Source organism: Pleurodeles waltl, chromosome 1_1 (assembly GCF_031143425.1).
Source record: "Pleurodeles waltl isolate 20211129_DDA chromosome 1_1, aPleWal1.hap1.20221129, whole genome shotgun sequence".
In the NCBI taxonomy this organism is placed as follows: Eukaryota; Metazoa; Chordata; class Amphibia; order Caudata; family Salamandridae; genus Pleurodeles; species Pleurodeles waltl.
Genome location: NC_090436.1, coordinates 979614426 through 979630393, shown reverse-complemented (window position 1 = coordinate 979630393; position 15968 = coordinate 979614426). Strand labels below are relative to the sequence as shown.

The 15968-nt window shown below is 42.2% G+C and overlaps 1 protein-coding gene across 4 annotated transcripts in view; it reads left to right on the top strand.

Moving 5' to 3' along the window:
• EGF (epidermal growth factor) overlaps positions 1-15968 on the top strand; it is a 508423-nt gene that overhangs the window by 235183 nt on the left and 257272 nt on the right. For all 4 annotated transcript variants that reach the window (XM_069230246.1, XM_069230245.1, XM_069230248.1 and 1 more), the window contains exon 7: positions 1560-1682. In XM_069230246.1, coding sequence (XP_069086347.1) covers positions 1560-1682 — 123 coding nt within the window. The remainder of the gene's footprint in view (positions 1-1559; positions 1683-15968) is intronic.

Below are 15968 nucleotides of genomic sequence, written 5' to 3'. Positions count from 1 at the left end.
TTTTATGGTCTGCTTTGTTCTTGTGCACTGATGCTACTAAATTTGCACTGGAAATGGTGTGTAATTACGCAATCACAGTGTAATTTTGGGAATTTTGAATGACAAGCTTAACACGGAAGTACCAAAATTTAATGAGATTTTACCAGCGTACCAGAAATTTCACCTGGGACTTCTGAAGGGAGTGAAAGATATTGATTTGTCTGTATTTATCCACTTTCTGTCAAAACACTGTAGGTTAGCTGACATTGAAGAAGAATTTCAGCAACAAATGCCAAATGCAAATTGTATAGTATCTTGTATGCCACAACTTAATTGCTGGCATTGTTATAACAAGCTGTTCTACCAGGTCCGATGGACGAGTTGAAGGTGCTCAATTTGTTCTTATGCAGCTTCCAAATTTGCAATTATGGCTGAGACTTATGCTGCATATGTCAGATGACCTTCCTAAAGCACAGGCGCTAAGTGCAGCCATGAACCTGTTGTCTGTGTAACTGCATGCACTGTCCAATGCTTACACAAACCCAATGGGCCTTTTCACATAAAGTGAGAAATGGGAGTGCTAAATTAAGACACAGGGCCTGATTGAGAGTTTGGCCGATGGGAGTACTTCGTCACAACCACAATGGATATCCCGTCTGTCATATTATGATTCCATAATATCCGCCAAACTCTGCATCAGACCCACGGTCTCTGCTACAGTTTTGGACTAATCGGTGCTTTAAGTATTTGAAGACCTAGAGCTGCGATATTTTCCCACCTATGGTAAAAGGATGCTTGATACTGGAACGTTAATGGCACGTGTAGCTTTTGGCTAGAAATATAGCAGCATATGTTGACATATTTAAAGTAAACATTATATCATAAAACAATCACATACACAAAGGAATGTAAAAGATCAATTAAAACACAAGGAACAACACAACAAGTTGAAATGGAACGGAACACCAAAACCACAATACAACTCCAAATCGCAACGCATTTACGTATCACACTGCAGCACAAATAAAAACAGAGCACGTAACCACCACAACAAAATTAATATGCATAAGCATTCTTGTCACACATTACCACCTCCAGAATCCTGCTTTCACACATTGGTGGTGAAAGATGTTTGCACCAAGCTCTCCCTTAACTTACCACCTAGCACGAGAAATTGCACCAGTCAAAAATTGTTTTTTGATCTGGCACAACTATCGCTATAAGTTAGTGCTCCTGTTTTTTGGAGCATTTTGAAGAAGTGGATCATTGTATTGCCCCAATCTCAGTTGAGCTTGTTCAACTGACAAATCCAGTGTTTCTTTTTGTTTCATTCAAGTTGACAATTATGCACCTCATGCATTCATTAATATGTTGTTAAACTAAGTTACAGAAAGGGACACAAAAGAACCATGCTATATAGAGTGTGGCCCTGCAGGAAACATTTTGTGTTATGCAACTGGGATACGCATGTACAGTAAACTGAGCGTCACAGTTCTAGTCCTAGTTGGTTGTGCTGTTGTACTGTGCATCTTTGCGGTAAGGCGCATCTTACGTTGCACTGTCATTTTTTCTGCCAACAGATATCAACGAATGTGGCAATTGGAACCACGGTTGCACTCTGGGCTGTGTAAACACCCCAGGCTCATATTATTGTACCTGCCCCACAGGTTTTGTGCTGCTACCAGATAAGAAAACCTGCCATGGTAAGTGACATTGATCATACAGTGATACCCAGAGACTGTTTTCAAAAACCCTTTTTGGCTGTTTAGGGTAGTTTGTGCTTACAGCTCCATTACTGTTTTTTTCAACATAAGCAATATCCTGGGGATTCTAAAGGTACCCATGGTTTGTGGGCCCTACTGAAGGGGACTGAAAATAGGCAAAACATAGTTAAATTTTGAGTTTTGGGGAAAAATAGGAATAAAAGTGCTCTGGATAAAAATTTCTTTTTTTTCCTAAAAAATGGTATCAATGAATAGTTTGCTGTGCTTAAGTCACCATCTTCCCAGCTTTCAGGAATATGCAGAGCTGAATAAAAAAATCTATTTTTTTTTACCACAGGTTTGGCATTTTTCAAAGAGATAGCCCATTTGTTTCTATTTTTTGTGCTCTGAACCTACCAGTTTGTGGTGGAAATCAGTGTGAAATCCGTGGGTGAACCAGGAAAGCTATAGATTTCTGAAAAGCAGACACAATTCTGAATTTAGCACGGGGTCATATGTGTTAATTCCTTGAGGTTTTCCCAAAGAAACGAACTGCTGAAACAAAGAAATATTGAAAATGAGTAGGGGAAAAATGGCAATTTGTGACAACTTTTCATCTGTAACCTTTTTGTCACAATGTCTGATTTACAAAAGCAATACACCATTATGTCTTCTAGACCTTCCTGGTTGAGGGATTAAAAGTAATTTGTATGTTCTCAATGAACGCAGGGTACTCAGGATAAACAACTGAGCGGCACCATTCAATGGTTTTTTGTTACATACTGAATATAGACCAATTCATATGTTGAAATATGGAGTAAAACACTGGGTATCAAGGAAATCTTTGTATTTCTCAAATGGGCACAAGATGTGGAGTTAAGGAGCACTGGTTACTTGTACATCTCTAGGACACCTGTGCTAACATATGAGTTACAGGGTATTTTTCCAAATGTCTTCTTTCTTGCACGCTTTCTTACATTTTGAAGGCACAAATACAGCAAAATTGAATAGATAACAACAAATATTCTACTATTCTGTGCTCCCACATTTCTTCCGATAAAAATGATAGCTCACTTGGCTGAGTAGGTCTAGTTCCTGCAACAAGAAATGGCCCAAAACGCAACATGGATACATTTTTCACTCAAAACTGGTCCTTTCTTTGTTACACTGCTATCCGTGGACCTTGTGATCTAGCTCAGCCAGCACCTAGGGAAACCTAGAAAACTTGCATATTTGTGAAAATTAGACACCTGAAGGAATCCAGGGAGGGGTGATTGCATGACTCTGATCAGATATTTTTACCCAGAATCCCTTGCAAACCTCAAACTTTGACAAAAGCACATTTTCCTCACATTTCTGTGATGTAAAGTTCAGGAATCTGTGGGGAGCCACAAACTTCCTTCCACCCAGCAATCCCCCAAGTCTCCAGATAAAAATGGTACCTGCTTGTGTGGGTAGGTCTGGTGCTTTTGACAGGAACTGGCACAATAAGAAAAATTGATACATTTTCACCCTCAAAACCAACCCTTTTTTTGCAAAGTGGGTATGTATGGATTTTGGGCCCCAGCTCAGCCGGCAACTAGAGAAACCTACCAGACATTCACATTTTTGAAAACTAGATGCCTGGGGGAATCCAGGGTGGGGTGATTTGAGTGATTCTCACCAGGATTTTTCACCCAGAATCCCTTGCAACCTCAAACTGTGCTCAAATATCACATTTTCCTCCCATTTCTGTTATGGAATATTCTGGAATCTGTGGGTAGCCACAAACTTCCTCCTCCCCAGCATTCCACCAAGTCTCCCAATAAAGTTAGTACCTCGCTTGCGTGGGTAGGCCTAGTGCCCACAACAGAAAATTGCCCAAAGTTCAACATGAAACAGATCAAACCTAGGTTGATGGGAGCAATTACTCCCATTTCCCATTCTCACCAGTGTCAGGCAATGGTTGCCAGATGTACTGGGGAGGTAGTGCGGGTGTTGGCCACTGACCAACACCTGCATGTAAGGGGTTAATTAAACAGAATAGAAACCACTAACAATGGTGTCAATTCCACAAACCAATCAAATTATTTAGATTACTCTTATTCCAAGGCATATCCACTTAATAGCCTCTTTCCCAGATCATTGCCATTTGTGTTTTAGCCAGCAATAGCTCATTGCTATTACCTTGCATACTCTCATCTGAACTTCTTTGACAAATCCCAAGAGGACCATCAATGGCTCACTGGGGACAACATATCCATAGATCTCTCTAATGTACTCATACACAGCTGTCAAAAATGTAGCCTTTGTAGGCCACAGCCAATGCTAGATGTAAATAGTTTGCACCTTCCCCACCACACCAAGCACAGGAGGAGCAGTTCATAAGACATATTTTGTGAAGTTGAACAAGGGTGTGATAAATTAGATGTATTTCACATGTATCAATCGCAATCTGTAATTAGGGGACATGGCATTTATCTGAGCAAAGCAGACTCTCCATTGTTTGTGCTTTGTACGAATGCCTAGGGCAGCTTGCCAGCCAGTTTTGCTTTAGGTGTGATGACAGGCTTTTTCTGGCTTCTATCTGGCATGACAGAATACAGCAGCGTGATCAGCCATCTAGGGGAAGATAAGGCTATCACACAGTAGCATGAAAGCTGGGGGGTCCTGCGGATACTAACTATGCACCTAATTTCACGTTCCTCAATTGTTGTCACTAAAGTGATTTCCAGAGCTATCCGCTGCAGCAACTCCACCAGCAGTAATGCATGCAGCCTGTTTGTGGCAGAATTAAGTCACCAATGTATGATCCATGAAAAAATGAGCCTTTCTATTAACAGTGACTCTCAGTTTGGCAAGGTAGATAAGAGTGTAAGCAAGCCAGTTTTCATGAACAACCATTTGGCTGAGAGGAACTCTCTTTGGGCTGCCTGTACAGTCAAAATGAACTCCGGGTAATCAACACCTTGTTCTCTTGGTATTGCAATACCAGTTGAGCGATGATAGGTTATGCATGGGCTGGAGGGAGGAATAGGGTCACAGGCTCAAGGACCAGTGGGCCCTTTGGACTGAGAACATACTAGTCAGGCATTCATCAAAGATCGATTGCACCATGGACTCTACACAGGTCTCCACCCTGTGCATGGCATTAGATTCTGGTAACCCAAGAAGGTGAATGTTGTTCCTTCTGAAGCATGCCTTCAGGTCTTTTTTCACCTTGATGACCTCTAGCACTTTTTCCATGTGCAATAAGCCTTTGCTGCTAGCTATTCCTCCATCTTCGTTGACAGAAACACTCATGCTTGTCTATTTTATCACTTATCCAGTCCAACCTGTTTGTTAGGGTGTCAATTTTGTGTGCAAGCTGTGAAGCATATCAGGGAGCAAGTGTTTAATGTTTCAATTCTCAATAGTCTCACCAGGACTCTGGGTGAACAAGCAATCACCGTACATGTCAACACTGGTGGCCAGTGCAAGTTTTTTGCAGCAGAGGATAGCTTACCTTCATTGCAGTTGCTCTTCCCTGCAACGGACAAGGCGCCAGCGTGCGGCACAGGCAGTGGTTCAGGAAACAACCGGGCTAGCAGGTCCTCCATCATACACCAGACTCAGCAGCCAAACTCCCCTGAATTGCAATACTAGAGGGTCTGGCCTCAAACCAGTTAACCCAGGCAGGGGCAGAAGCAGATCCGTAAGCATGTTGTCACTCCTCCAGGATCGGGCTGCATGAACAGATGATCTCAGTCACTCTCATCAGGCCAACTCATAGCTCCCATCTGCATCCCGGTATCAACTCAGTCCTAGAGTGAGGGATCAGTCATAGCTATCATCCTGGAAACAGCCATGCACTCCACAACTAAGGACTCCCTGAATCACACGGTAGGCCCAGTAAGGTGTAGAAATCAGAAACTGTTAGCATAGTAGAAGGGTATGCAGCTCATTCTGCTCACTAAGGTTGGCTCACGCCTCATTCAAATTCAGGAATACCTCAGAGAGCCTTAGGTAATATCAGATACTCAATACAATTTCAACTCAATGGACAGTGCAAAAAATTACATTGTTTTAGTTCAACTGAAATGTTGCAAAATGTATTGGAACAGCAGCTACTTGAAATAAAGTGCAGGAAGTTGTCTAGAAAACTAGCTAGACTCAAAAGGCTATTGCAGTGGATGCACGAGGGAGAACTAGTAGACTAGTTTCTGAATAAGTAGGTGCTCGTGAATTTCGTGAACAGGGCAAAGCATCTAAACATTATGTTAGTCTCATAAAGCATAGAGACCTGCTGCTTAGAGACATATTTTGCATGATATGAGGCACTTCCTGGTCACTTCTACCCAGTTTACACTGAAAAAGTTGATACTGTTCACCCTCGTACTATGTTCCATACTGAATATTGCCATTCTCAATATCTTATTGCAGAGAATTCACTTTAGGTATCACTTAAGAGGAGCTTAGGACTGAGTTAAAGAATGTGAGGAATGGGAAGCACTAGGTCTGAATAGATTTCGGTAGAACTCTGGAAATGCTTTGCAAATCCAATAAGTAAATCCTAGTGGTTAATGCCTCCCTAATGCTTGGCAATAAATCAGACTATACTTTTATGGCATAAGACATCCATAGCATTATGTCTGAAATCTAATAAAAGCCATGGGGCATATTTACTAGGAATTGGCAAAGGGCAGTGCTGCAAGCCTTTCTGCGGTGCTGCCTTATGCCAATTCGAACGGGGACCAGTGATGCACCATATTTACAAGATACGTCGCATTTCTGTCCTTTTCCCCTGAGCACAAATTGCTGCCTAGAGCCAATGCAGGCACTCTTGCACCATGGTGCAAGGGTGTCTGCATTGTTGGCAGTATTGTGGACACCTTCCTGCACAAAAACAATCCAGAGAGGCATTTTCCTCTTTCTATGTGCGCTGCAGGATGCAGCGCACATAGAAATAGGAAACAATGAGGAGACGTGAAGATATTTCTCCTTGTTGTGCCTGCCCTGGGGAGGCATACGGTTTTGATACATTCCCAGGTTTACAGATTCTTGTAAATCTAGGAATGCATCAAAACCCAGAGGTGTTGGGTGGGAACACCAACTGCAACGCCCATGGTACGTCTTCTGAGGCGGTTTACAGCAATGCAGCGACTTGCGTTGCGTTGCGTTGCTATACACAATATCTACAAAACCATGAAAAGCCATGCAAAGTGGCTTAATGTGGCTTTGAAGATGTGGGTCTGCACTAAGCACCAATGGTGCGTAACAAAAAGTGATGCACCGGCGGTGCAAGGGACTTGTAACTATGGCCCTCCCCTTTTTTGATGTTTATTGAATAGGTCTGTTTCCGTGTTAAGTTCTGACAATGACTTATACTATAAAATCTTAGCACCAGAGTTCGAGAATGCCTTGGGTGGCCTGATTCATGAAAATTAGCAATGCTTTATTAAAGAATAAAAATTTTTGAAAATTGTGAACGATTTGTTGGCATCAATATATTCATCTGGGCTTTCTTGTAAATATTCATTGAGCTCCTGGTGGGCCCAGAGATTGCCTTTGACCTGGCTCATTGAGATTATCTCCTACATGCCATGTATTCATTGAGATCTCAAATGGACTGTGTTGAACACTCCAAATGTCTTTAATCACTAAGGTCAACTACATAAACCTGTTGATTGGCTCACTATTGTTATTCCAACATTTTCAAGTATATATATCCAAGTTAATTTTGTCACTATACCTGAATCCTGTGTAGATAGTTCTATTTGGCAGAATGAGTGTTCCCAAATTTCTAGGAATAAATGCTTCTCCAAATTAGAAAGTTCTGAGTTGATGCACTCCAAGTTTCATAAATATTTATGAGTTGCTCAGCTTCTTGGGATAAATTTGTGGTTGTGCCTCATACAGGCTAGGACACCTTGGCCCAGATTTAAGAGGGCCTAGCTCCTCCTTGCGCCACATTAGCATCATTTTGTTTACGCTAATGTGACCCAACAAGGCCAAAATCACCACACCATATTTACAATGTGGCGCAATGCGTTCATTGCGCCACATTGTAACCCCTTGCACCACATTATGCCTGTGCCAGGCTTAATGTATGCAAGGGGGGCGTCCCCATTGGGGGTTGAAAAAATGCCGCAAAGAAATCTAAAAGATTTATTTGCTGCATTTTTAACGCCTACGCAGAGCCGGCATTAAAATAAGGCACACCATTATTTGTAACGGGCCTCAATGTTCTTTGCAGGATTAGCATCAACATTTTTGAAGCTAACCCTGCAAAGCGCAAAAGTAGCCTCAACAAATTTGATGCTAGTTCCCTAACTACTGCCATGGTGCGCCATATCTTTAATACGGCACACACATGGTAAGATGCAGCAACACTTTTCTTAAGTCTGCCCTTTATTTTAATCATTACCTGCTGTAAGTTCATGAGAGAATGACTTATTAAGCACAAAACGGCTGCTCAACGGGCGTCCCAGCACTAATAGAAATGCACTCCAAATTTAGCCGAAAAGCACTATTTTAAAACTTTTATGCCTTTTTTAAAATTTTCGTCAACTTGTAAGGTGCCAGGTAAAGCGTTTCATACTGTGGCAGGAAAAAGCCCTGCCCCTCATCTGGAGTGGTTGATGGAAGAATTATCAGAAGTCTAGCCTCATCTGAACGCTTAGAAGGCTGAGAGGCATTATAAGTCAATTAAGCTTGAATAAACATGGGTCTTGTCTTATACAAGGACTGCGGCAAGGAAGGGGGCTTTGAATTTTAATCTCTTTTGGATCGGCAGCCAATGCAACTCTTTTTGGGTGGTCCGAAATATGGGTGTGAAATAGTAAACCAAATAAGGCCCTAGATGCAACATTTTGGATCTGCTGAATACTCAGAATAGCCTTCCTATGGAGCCCCAGATTGTTGCAGTAGTCACTTTGTGATGTTAACTGGCCAAACCACCATCTGATGACAGCTTTAAGTTCAAAATGGTAACATGTTGCGGAGCATACTTAGAAAATAAAAACAGGAGGACCCGATGGCATTAATTTATTTAGTGTAAGATAATGTTGAGCACATCACAGTGCCCCGGTTTTTGCATCTTCCTTGGGACCAGATCAAGGAAGCACCTCCTAACAGTAACAACTCTATGTTATCCTCATTCTATTTAAGTAAATGATTTTTCGTTCTTCCTGCCTCTGCTCTTAAACTGTCTTGGAAGCTTTGTTTAGTCTCTGCAGGAGTATTAGCAAAAGGAAGCCCAATTTGCCCATCATTGCCATATGATTTTACCACAAATCCATTGCAGTGGATGAGATCTGCTAATGGTGTCAAATAGCTGTTAAAGATGTAGGCCTTAGTGCAGACCCATATGGAAATCTGTGCATTAACTTTTTTGCCTTGAACCTAAATGGCTTCAGCATTACTGTGTTCGATTAGACAGAAATGGCTTAAACGACTTCAGGGGTTGATCATAAATTTCAAGCACACTAAACCTAGAACAGAGGTAAGTGAGAAATTGTGTTGAAGGCTGCACTTAAATCAAACAAGATAGGTGCAGCACGTTCACCTCTGTCCCATAGCATTTAAATGCACTAGTAGCCTCCAATATGACCGCTCCTGTCGCGTGTAAAGGGCTGAATTGGGTTTGAGTAACATCCAGTCAATTGTTTGCCTCAATACAGGATGATAGTGCAATATTAACCCATCTTTCCAGTACTCTTGCTGAGAATGGAACAGAGATGCTCGACGATAATTTGTCAGCCCCTTCAGACCTGTTGTAGACTTCTTCAGCAGTGGAACCACGGTAGCTTCCTTCCAGGCCTGGGAACTGCACCCAGTTCCAGAGACATGTTACACAGCTGCATACGCTGCGTGACGATTACCTCACTTGCAAGGTTGAATATTAAAGCAGGGCAGGGGTCATTAGGAGATTCAGGTTGATCAATTCCAATACACCCTTTGACCTCCTCCAGGCTAGACGCAATTACCACCTATCATTAAGGGCACATCTTACCTTAATATAAATTGTCTTACTTTATTAAAAACATATACAGCTTTGCAAGAAAAGATAGACTTAAATTGCCATTTTAAAACCAATGGCAAACCATGCTGCTCTTGAAATGAGGTGCCATAGCCTTTGTTGAATAGCCAATGCAAGCTAGAAGCAGTGAGGAAGCAAAAATGGTCCATAGTTAGTTGTATAAGTAGGCTATGATCTGCATGTAACTAGTTTGTGTCCGCTGCATCACATCTGATGCATAAATCTAGCGCTTCAACCCATTAAAAATATTCAATGAAGCAAAGCCATCAAATGCTCTGGCTACGGTGATCTGAATGAAAAAATACTTACATCATGTTTGATTGTGACAGCCTAACTTCAATTGCTTCACACAAATATCAATATTTCCATTTAAATTTTATTGTTGATGTTTAGTGAACAGAAAATGTATATTACAAGTTCATATTTTCCAATTTTGTCTTATCATTCTTCCATATACAATTGGTCACATTTCCGGTTGTTTTACCTATTAAATAATAATGTCACTTTATTTCATTCCCTAAGATAATGAGTCATTTCTCATTTACATTCTACAATGAACCTATGAATTAATTGATAAAATAATGTAAGTCAAAGAATTGATATATTGTAACAGGAGGAGTGAACAGTGCTAAGTGATAATTATGCAAGGCTCCCACAAGCATTTTATGGCAGAAATTAGTGGTTAGGGGCATTCCACCCAGTCAGCTAAAGTGCATTATGACACTATACACAAACACCTAGCTCCAAGTTAAAATTGGAGATGGTAGCACGGTCACTTACAAATAAACACAAGGACTGATCTAAAACAAGGCTTTGTACTAGCCTCAGTACTTTTTATTGTTTTTATAGCAGATCTTTCCCAGATTTTGAGAACGGAAATGCGCATGCACCAAAGCTTGGCGGCAACTCGATCGGGCCCCTTGTCTATGTGAATTATGTCCTCCTTATATCTCGGACCAGGACAGACATTCAACGTCTTCTAAATAAACTACATGAACATGTGGAATCCAATGGGTTAACTGTTAACACGGACCAAACCAAAAACATGATTATGGGAGAAAAGATAAAGAAATCAGGATATTGGCAACTGAATGATCTGCCAATCAAAAAGTAGCAGAGTATAAATATCTGAGGGTGGTGATTGATAACCGATAAACATTCCTCATTCAAAAAAGCTATTGAAGGCAAATGCCTCTTCTCTGCTTCACACCTTTTTAAGCCTTATAATAAAAATTTCAAGGCCCTAATCTTGACCCGATGGTAAAAGTCATATGTGCTCAGCTACTTCCAACTCTTCATAGATGTCATGTTGGGAACCGAGCCCAGACTTCTGAATCGAATTGCAACTAATACCGATACGGGTGTTGGCATAGGGCAGCACCACAGGTATTCTGGCTGAGCTGCCCTTTGCCAATGTGAAAGGGCAGGAATGAACTGTATTCACGAAATACGGTGCATTTGTGTCCTTCCCCCTGTGCTGATGCACAACTGTCTGCCTAGTGCCAATGAAGGCACCCTTGCACTATGATGCAAAGGTGCCTGCTTTGGATGCAGGATTGTTTTTTGTGCAGAAAGTGACACCTTTCTGCATAAAAACAATCCTGAGAGGCGTTTTCCTCTTTCTATGTGTGCTGCAGAATGCAGCTCACATGGACAGAGGAAAGAATGAGGAGAAAAGAAAATATTTCGCCTCGTTATGCCTGCTGTTGGGAGACCTAAGGTTTTGGCACTGCCCCAGGTTTATATAGTTAAGTAAATCTGGGGCAGTGTCAAAATCCATGGGTGTTGCATGGGGAAACTCACCGCAACGCCCATGGAACGCCTTGCTGGTGCAGAGTAAGGCAACCCAGCGACTTGCACTGCTTTGTCTTACTCCATATGTATGAGGCCATGCAAAGCCATGCAAAGGGGCTTTGAGTGACATCATAGATATGAGTGAGAGGCTTGCACCGGCAAGGTTTAAAAAAAAAGTGACGCTCCGGCTGCGCAAGCCTCTCATAAATATGTCCAGATATGACTGCCCAAGCAGAGCTCACCAGCGCAGATCCGGTTGGACTTATTGAAAAAGACATTGGAAAGACAAGGGTCCATTGTAAAAACATGTTTGAAGCTATGGTCAGCAAAAGAACATCAGTTGTGGCAGGAAATCTCCAATCCAAGCAAATAGCAGCACGCCCTTTTTTTGGATGTTGTTTCAGCACCTTCAGATAAAGAACATATGGACTGCCTCGTTTACTTTTGCCACTCTTCAAAGACTACTATCAAAAGCTCCTGGGTGGCAATCATGATCGTAAAACAGCAACTAATGCGCAGACATGGCTTATCATAAACAATTATGTGAAGTTAGGTCTTCAATCAATCTGGAGTCTCTGTTTTTCAGAACACATAAAGCAGAAACTACTGCACTACTGGTCAGGAGGCTTACTTACACTAGAATGTATCAAGAAAGGGTTACGCACAACAACTATTATTAATTTCAGAGTGTGCAACAAAAATAAGGAATTCAACATACACAAATACCCATATTTATGGGCTTTTAGCACAGGTGCAGTTTTGCGGCACTGCCCTGCATCAAAAGGAATGGGCAGGAATGTACGGCATCTATAGCATACAGCACATTCCTGTCCTTTCCCCGGCACTGGCACACAATGGGCTGCCTAGTACCAATGCAGGTACCCTTGTACCATGGCGCAAGGGGAGGGGGTCTGCATTGCATGCAGGATTGTTTCTGAGCAAGAAGGGGCACCTTCCTGCACAGAAAGAATCCTGGGAGGCTTTTTCCTCTTAAAGAGGGAAAAACAAGGAGAAATAAAGATAATTCTCCTTGTTATGCTTCCCATGGGAAGGCGTAAGTTTTGGCGCATCCCCAAGTTGACAAGTCTTGTAAAGCTGGGAATGCATGAAAATCCATAGGTGTTGCATGGGAACACCCAAGGCATGCCCATGGAATGCTCCAGTTGCGCAAAGTAAGGCAAGACAGCGATTCACGCTGACTTTCCTTACTCCATATCTGTGATGCCATTCAAACCCACGCAAAGTGGCTTTGCGTGCCCTCAAAGACATGATTTCCAAGGTTTGCACAGCCGTTCCAGCGGCAGCGCCAGGGGCTCATAAATATGCCATATAGTCTGCATTTGCCTGGCTCTATTAAAAGAGAGGTGTGCTTTTCTAAAACCTCCTTTCAACTCATTAGGTCTCTGCTCTTGCAGGCAAGCAGTAATGGCGTGTCATTAAATGACGCATATTGTCACCTGATTTGTTAAATTTATGGGTATTACAGAAAAAACGTGAGGGGGCCAACTTATGAAAACTCATGTTAAACACTTGTAAGGGCCTGTGTTTGGCCCTGGGTACAATATCAACCCTCAGCTCCTTTGGAGCCATACATTAAGAGCAGAATTGAGTCACTTTAATTCTGCTAATGTATGCCTGTCATAAAACACACTATGGCCCACATTTATAGGACAATGATGGAGCGTGACTGTGCCAAAATTGGCAGCGCCGCGCTCCGTCATTTTCACACCGCAGGGATGCACCGTATTTAATTGAATACGTCGCACCCCTGTGTTGTCCCCTGCGCTGCCACTAAATATAGCTGCCAACACAGGCATGCTTGCACCATTGTGAATGGATATCTGCGTTATGGGGTGTGACTGTTTATCTGTGGGAAGGGTCTTCCTTCCCGCACATAAACAATCACTAATGGCGATTTGGCACTTCTGTGTGTGCTGCAAAATGCAACACACACAGAAGTGCCAAAGCATCATTTTCAAATGATTGTTAATGTGCAGGAAGGGACACCTTCCCGCACATAAACAATCATGTCTGGCACTTTGCTCTCTCTATGCGTGCTGCAGAATGCAGCACACATATAAAAAGCAAAAAACGAGGAGAAATAAAAGTATTCCTCCTTGTTGCTCCCCGCTAATGCCACCCCTGGGTGTCGTTAGATTTTGGCGCAGCCTCACGTTTATGAAAACTCTGAGCGTCAAAATGCAATGTGTGTTGTTGTGGCACGCCCACTGCACCACCCATTGCACGCCCCTTCCATGCAAAGAGCTGCGAGTGAAAGGGGTGGTATTTAAGAGGTGGCGTTAAGCCACAAAAATTGACTTAATGCCACCTTGTAAATACACCGCAGGCTATAGCGCCACTGGAGCGCGATAAAAAGTGACACCCCTGTGGGGCTAGGGGCTCATGAATATGCCCATCTGCACTTTAACTCTGCCTGCTTGCCAGTTTTCTCTCTTGGAAAGAAGTAACTAATTTAGATTCCTCTACTCTTAATATGTCAGATAAAGACACACTATCTTACACAGAAAACTATATAGAAAGGACACTTAAGGGCCCTTCATTCCTTAGCAAGACACCAAGACTGATAGTCGATGTCCTACAGAAAAAGATTACGACATTAGAACAGATTTAGAAAAAACTGGTCTGGACTCTGTTGCATGGCCATTTAATGAAAGAATACCTGAAATCCATTACCATTCCGGTTGGTTTACAGGCCTGTAATGAACCGGCAATACCTGTAGAAGACCCTAATTATAGAAATAACTTTAGCTTTGTGGCCCACCAATGCTTGTGGCACTGGATTGTCCTAGGCATTGAGACACCCCTGGAACAAATCAGCAACTTGAAAAAGAAACTGCAGACCTACCTAGGGATGACACAGCATTACAGAATGCAACAGAAGCATTAGAGGCTTTAGAAACTGCAGAAATTAGCTTCATTACTCAATAGAAGAAATTAGATAAACTAGCAAAAGACATTGCCATATACGATAAACAGGTGACATACCCCAACACAAAAGACGATTATTATAAACAAAAGGAGACAGACAGTACCATCACAGAGGTTGATGTGGGTTTACAGACACCTCAGCCTCAGACAGTTCGGATAACGAGACTGCAGGACCCAGCTCACTGCCTAATCAGACCTACCCAAGCAACACTGACACAAACACTTTTTTAGGTAGCGGCTAAGGAGAGAGGGAACTGCAGAGGGGCATGAGGGCCATAGGGAGAGGCAGGGGCAGAGACACTTGCTATCAAGAGACACACGGGGAACGCTAGACTAGGGGACAACAGTATTTCTGGTAGACCCAGACATCGCATATAACACACCTGACACGAACCTTGGACAAACCATGGCCCGCATTTTCAATCTATCTGAATATACCCTCTTTGCCCCTGAGATTTTAGTTCTCATTAAAGGTCTCTCCTTTGTCCCTACAGCCAGAACTAACTTTTTTGACATTAAATTAGAGGTCCAAAGACGATTCTGCAAAATTTGGCTGAATAATTTCTATGGAGGGGCAACCGATACCATAGACTAAGGACACCACCAGATTGAGACCACCATCCTGTTTCACACCCCCTTCACATACCATGCCCATTGAAATACTCACATTTGAAAAGATGGTCATGAAAGATAAGGATACTTTAAGTAAAAAGAAAAGATATAGTAAGTACAATTACACCTATGAGGAAAGTATGGCCATCAAAAGCCACTGGATCAACACAGAGGTGGTGATTACATCGGCAGACAAGGGGGGAGGTTTAGTTATACAATATATCTGTGACTAAATAACCAAGATTTTGAATCACTTGAGTTACAACACATGTTATAAAAAGATTGCCAGAGATCCCACAGGTGAACTACGGGAATTAATAGCCCATATTACACAAATGCAGTTGGACTTGGGGTTTTTGAGTATGACCAAACACCAATTTCTCAATAGGGACCAGGCAAGGACTTCAGCGTTGTATACATTGTCCAAGATTCATAAAAGACTAGATAAACCTCCAGAAAGACCTATTGTTTTGGGGTGTGGATCAATTTTAGAACCACTTTGTCAATACCTAGGTCTGTTCCATAAACCATGGGTACCGTTGACCACCTCGTACGTCAGAGACAGCATGCATTTTATAAACATGATTGAGGCCACTGACTTTGTCAAAACCACAGACCTTCTAGTCACAATGGTTGTTCATTCTTTGTATACTTACATCTCCCAGGCTGAGGCTCTCTAAATAATTAAGGGCATAATGGATGCACAAGAACAGCCATCACAGGTTCCTAGTTGGTTTATTGTCATACTGACGGAAATTGCAAAGACTACAGGTTATTTTCAGTTTGACCATTGGTCATACTTTCAAATGAAAAGAGTTGCAACCGGTGCTTGCGCCCAATCTAGCAAATCTTTTTATGGTTGGTATGATTTTTCTTACTCTGGGAGGGTCCAGTAGAAGACCTGTTTTCTTTCCATACCTGCTTGAATAATC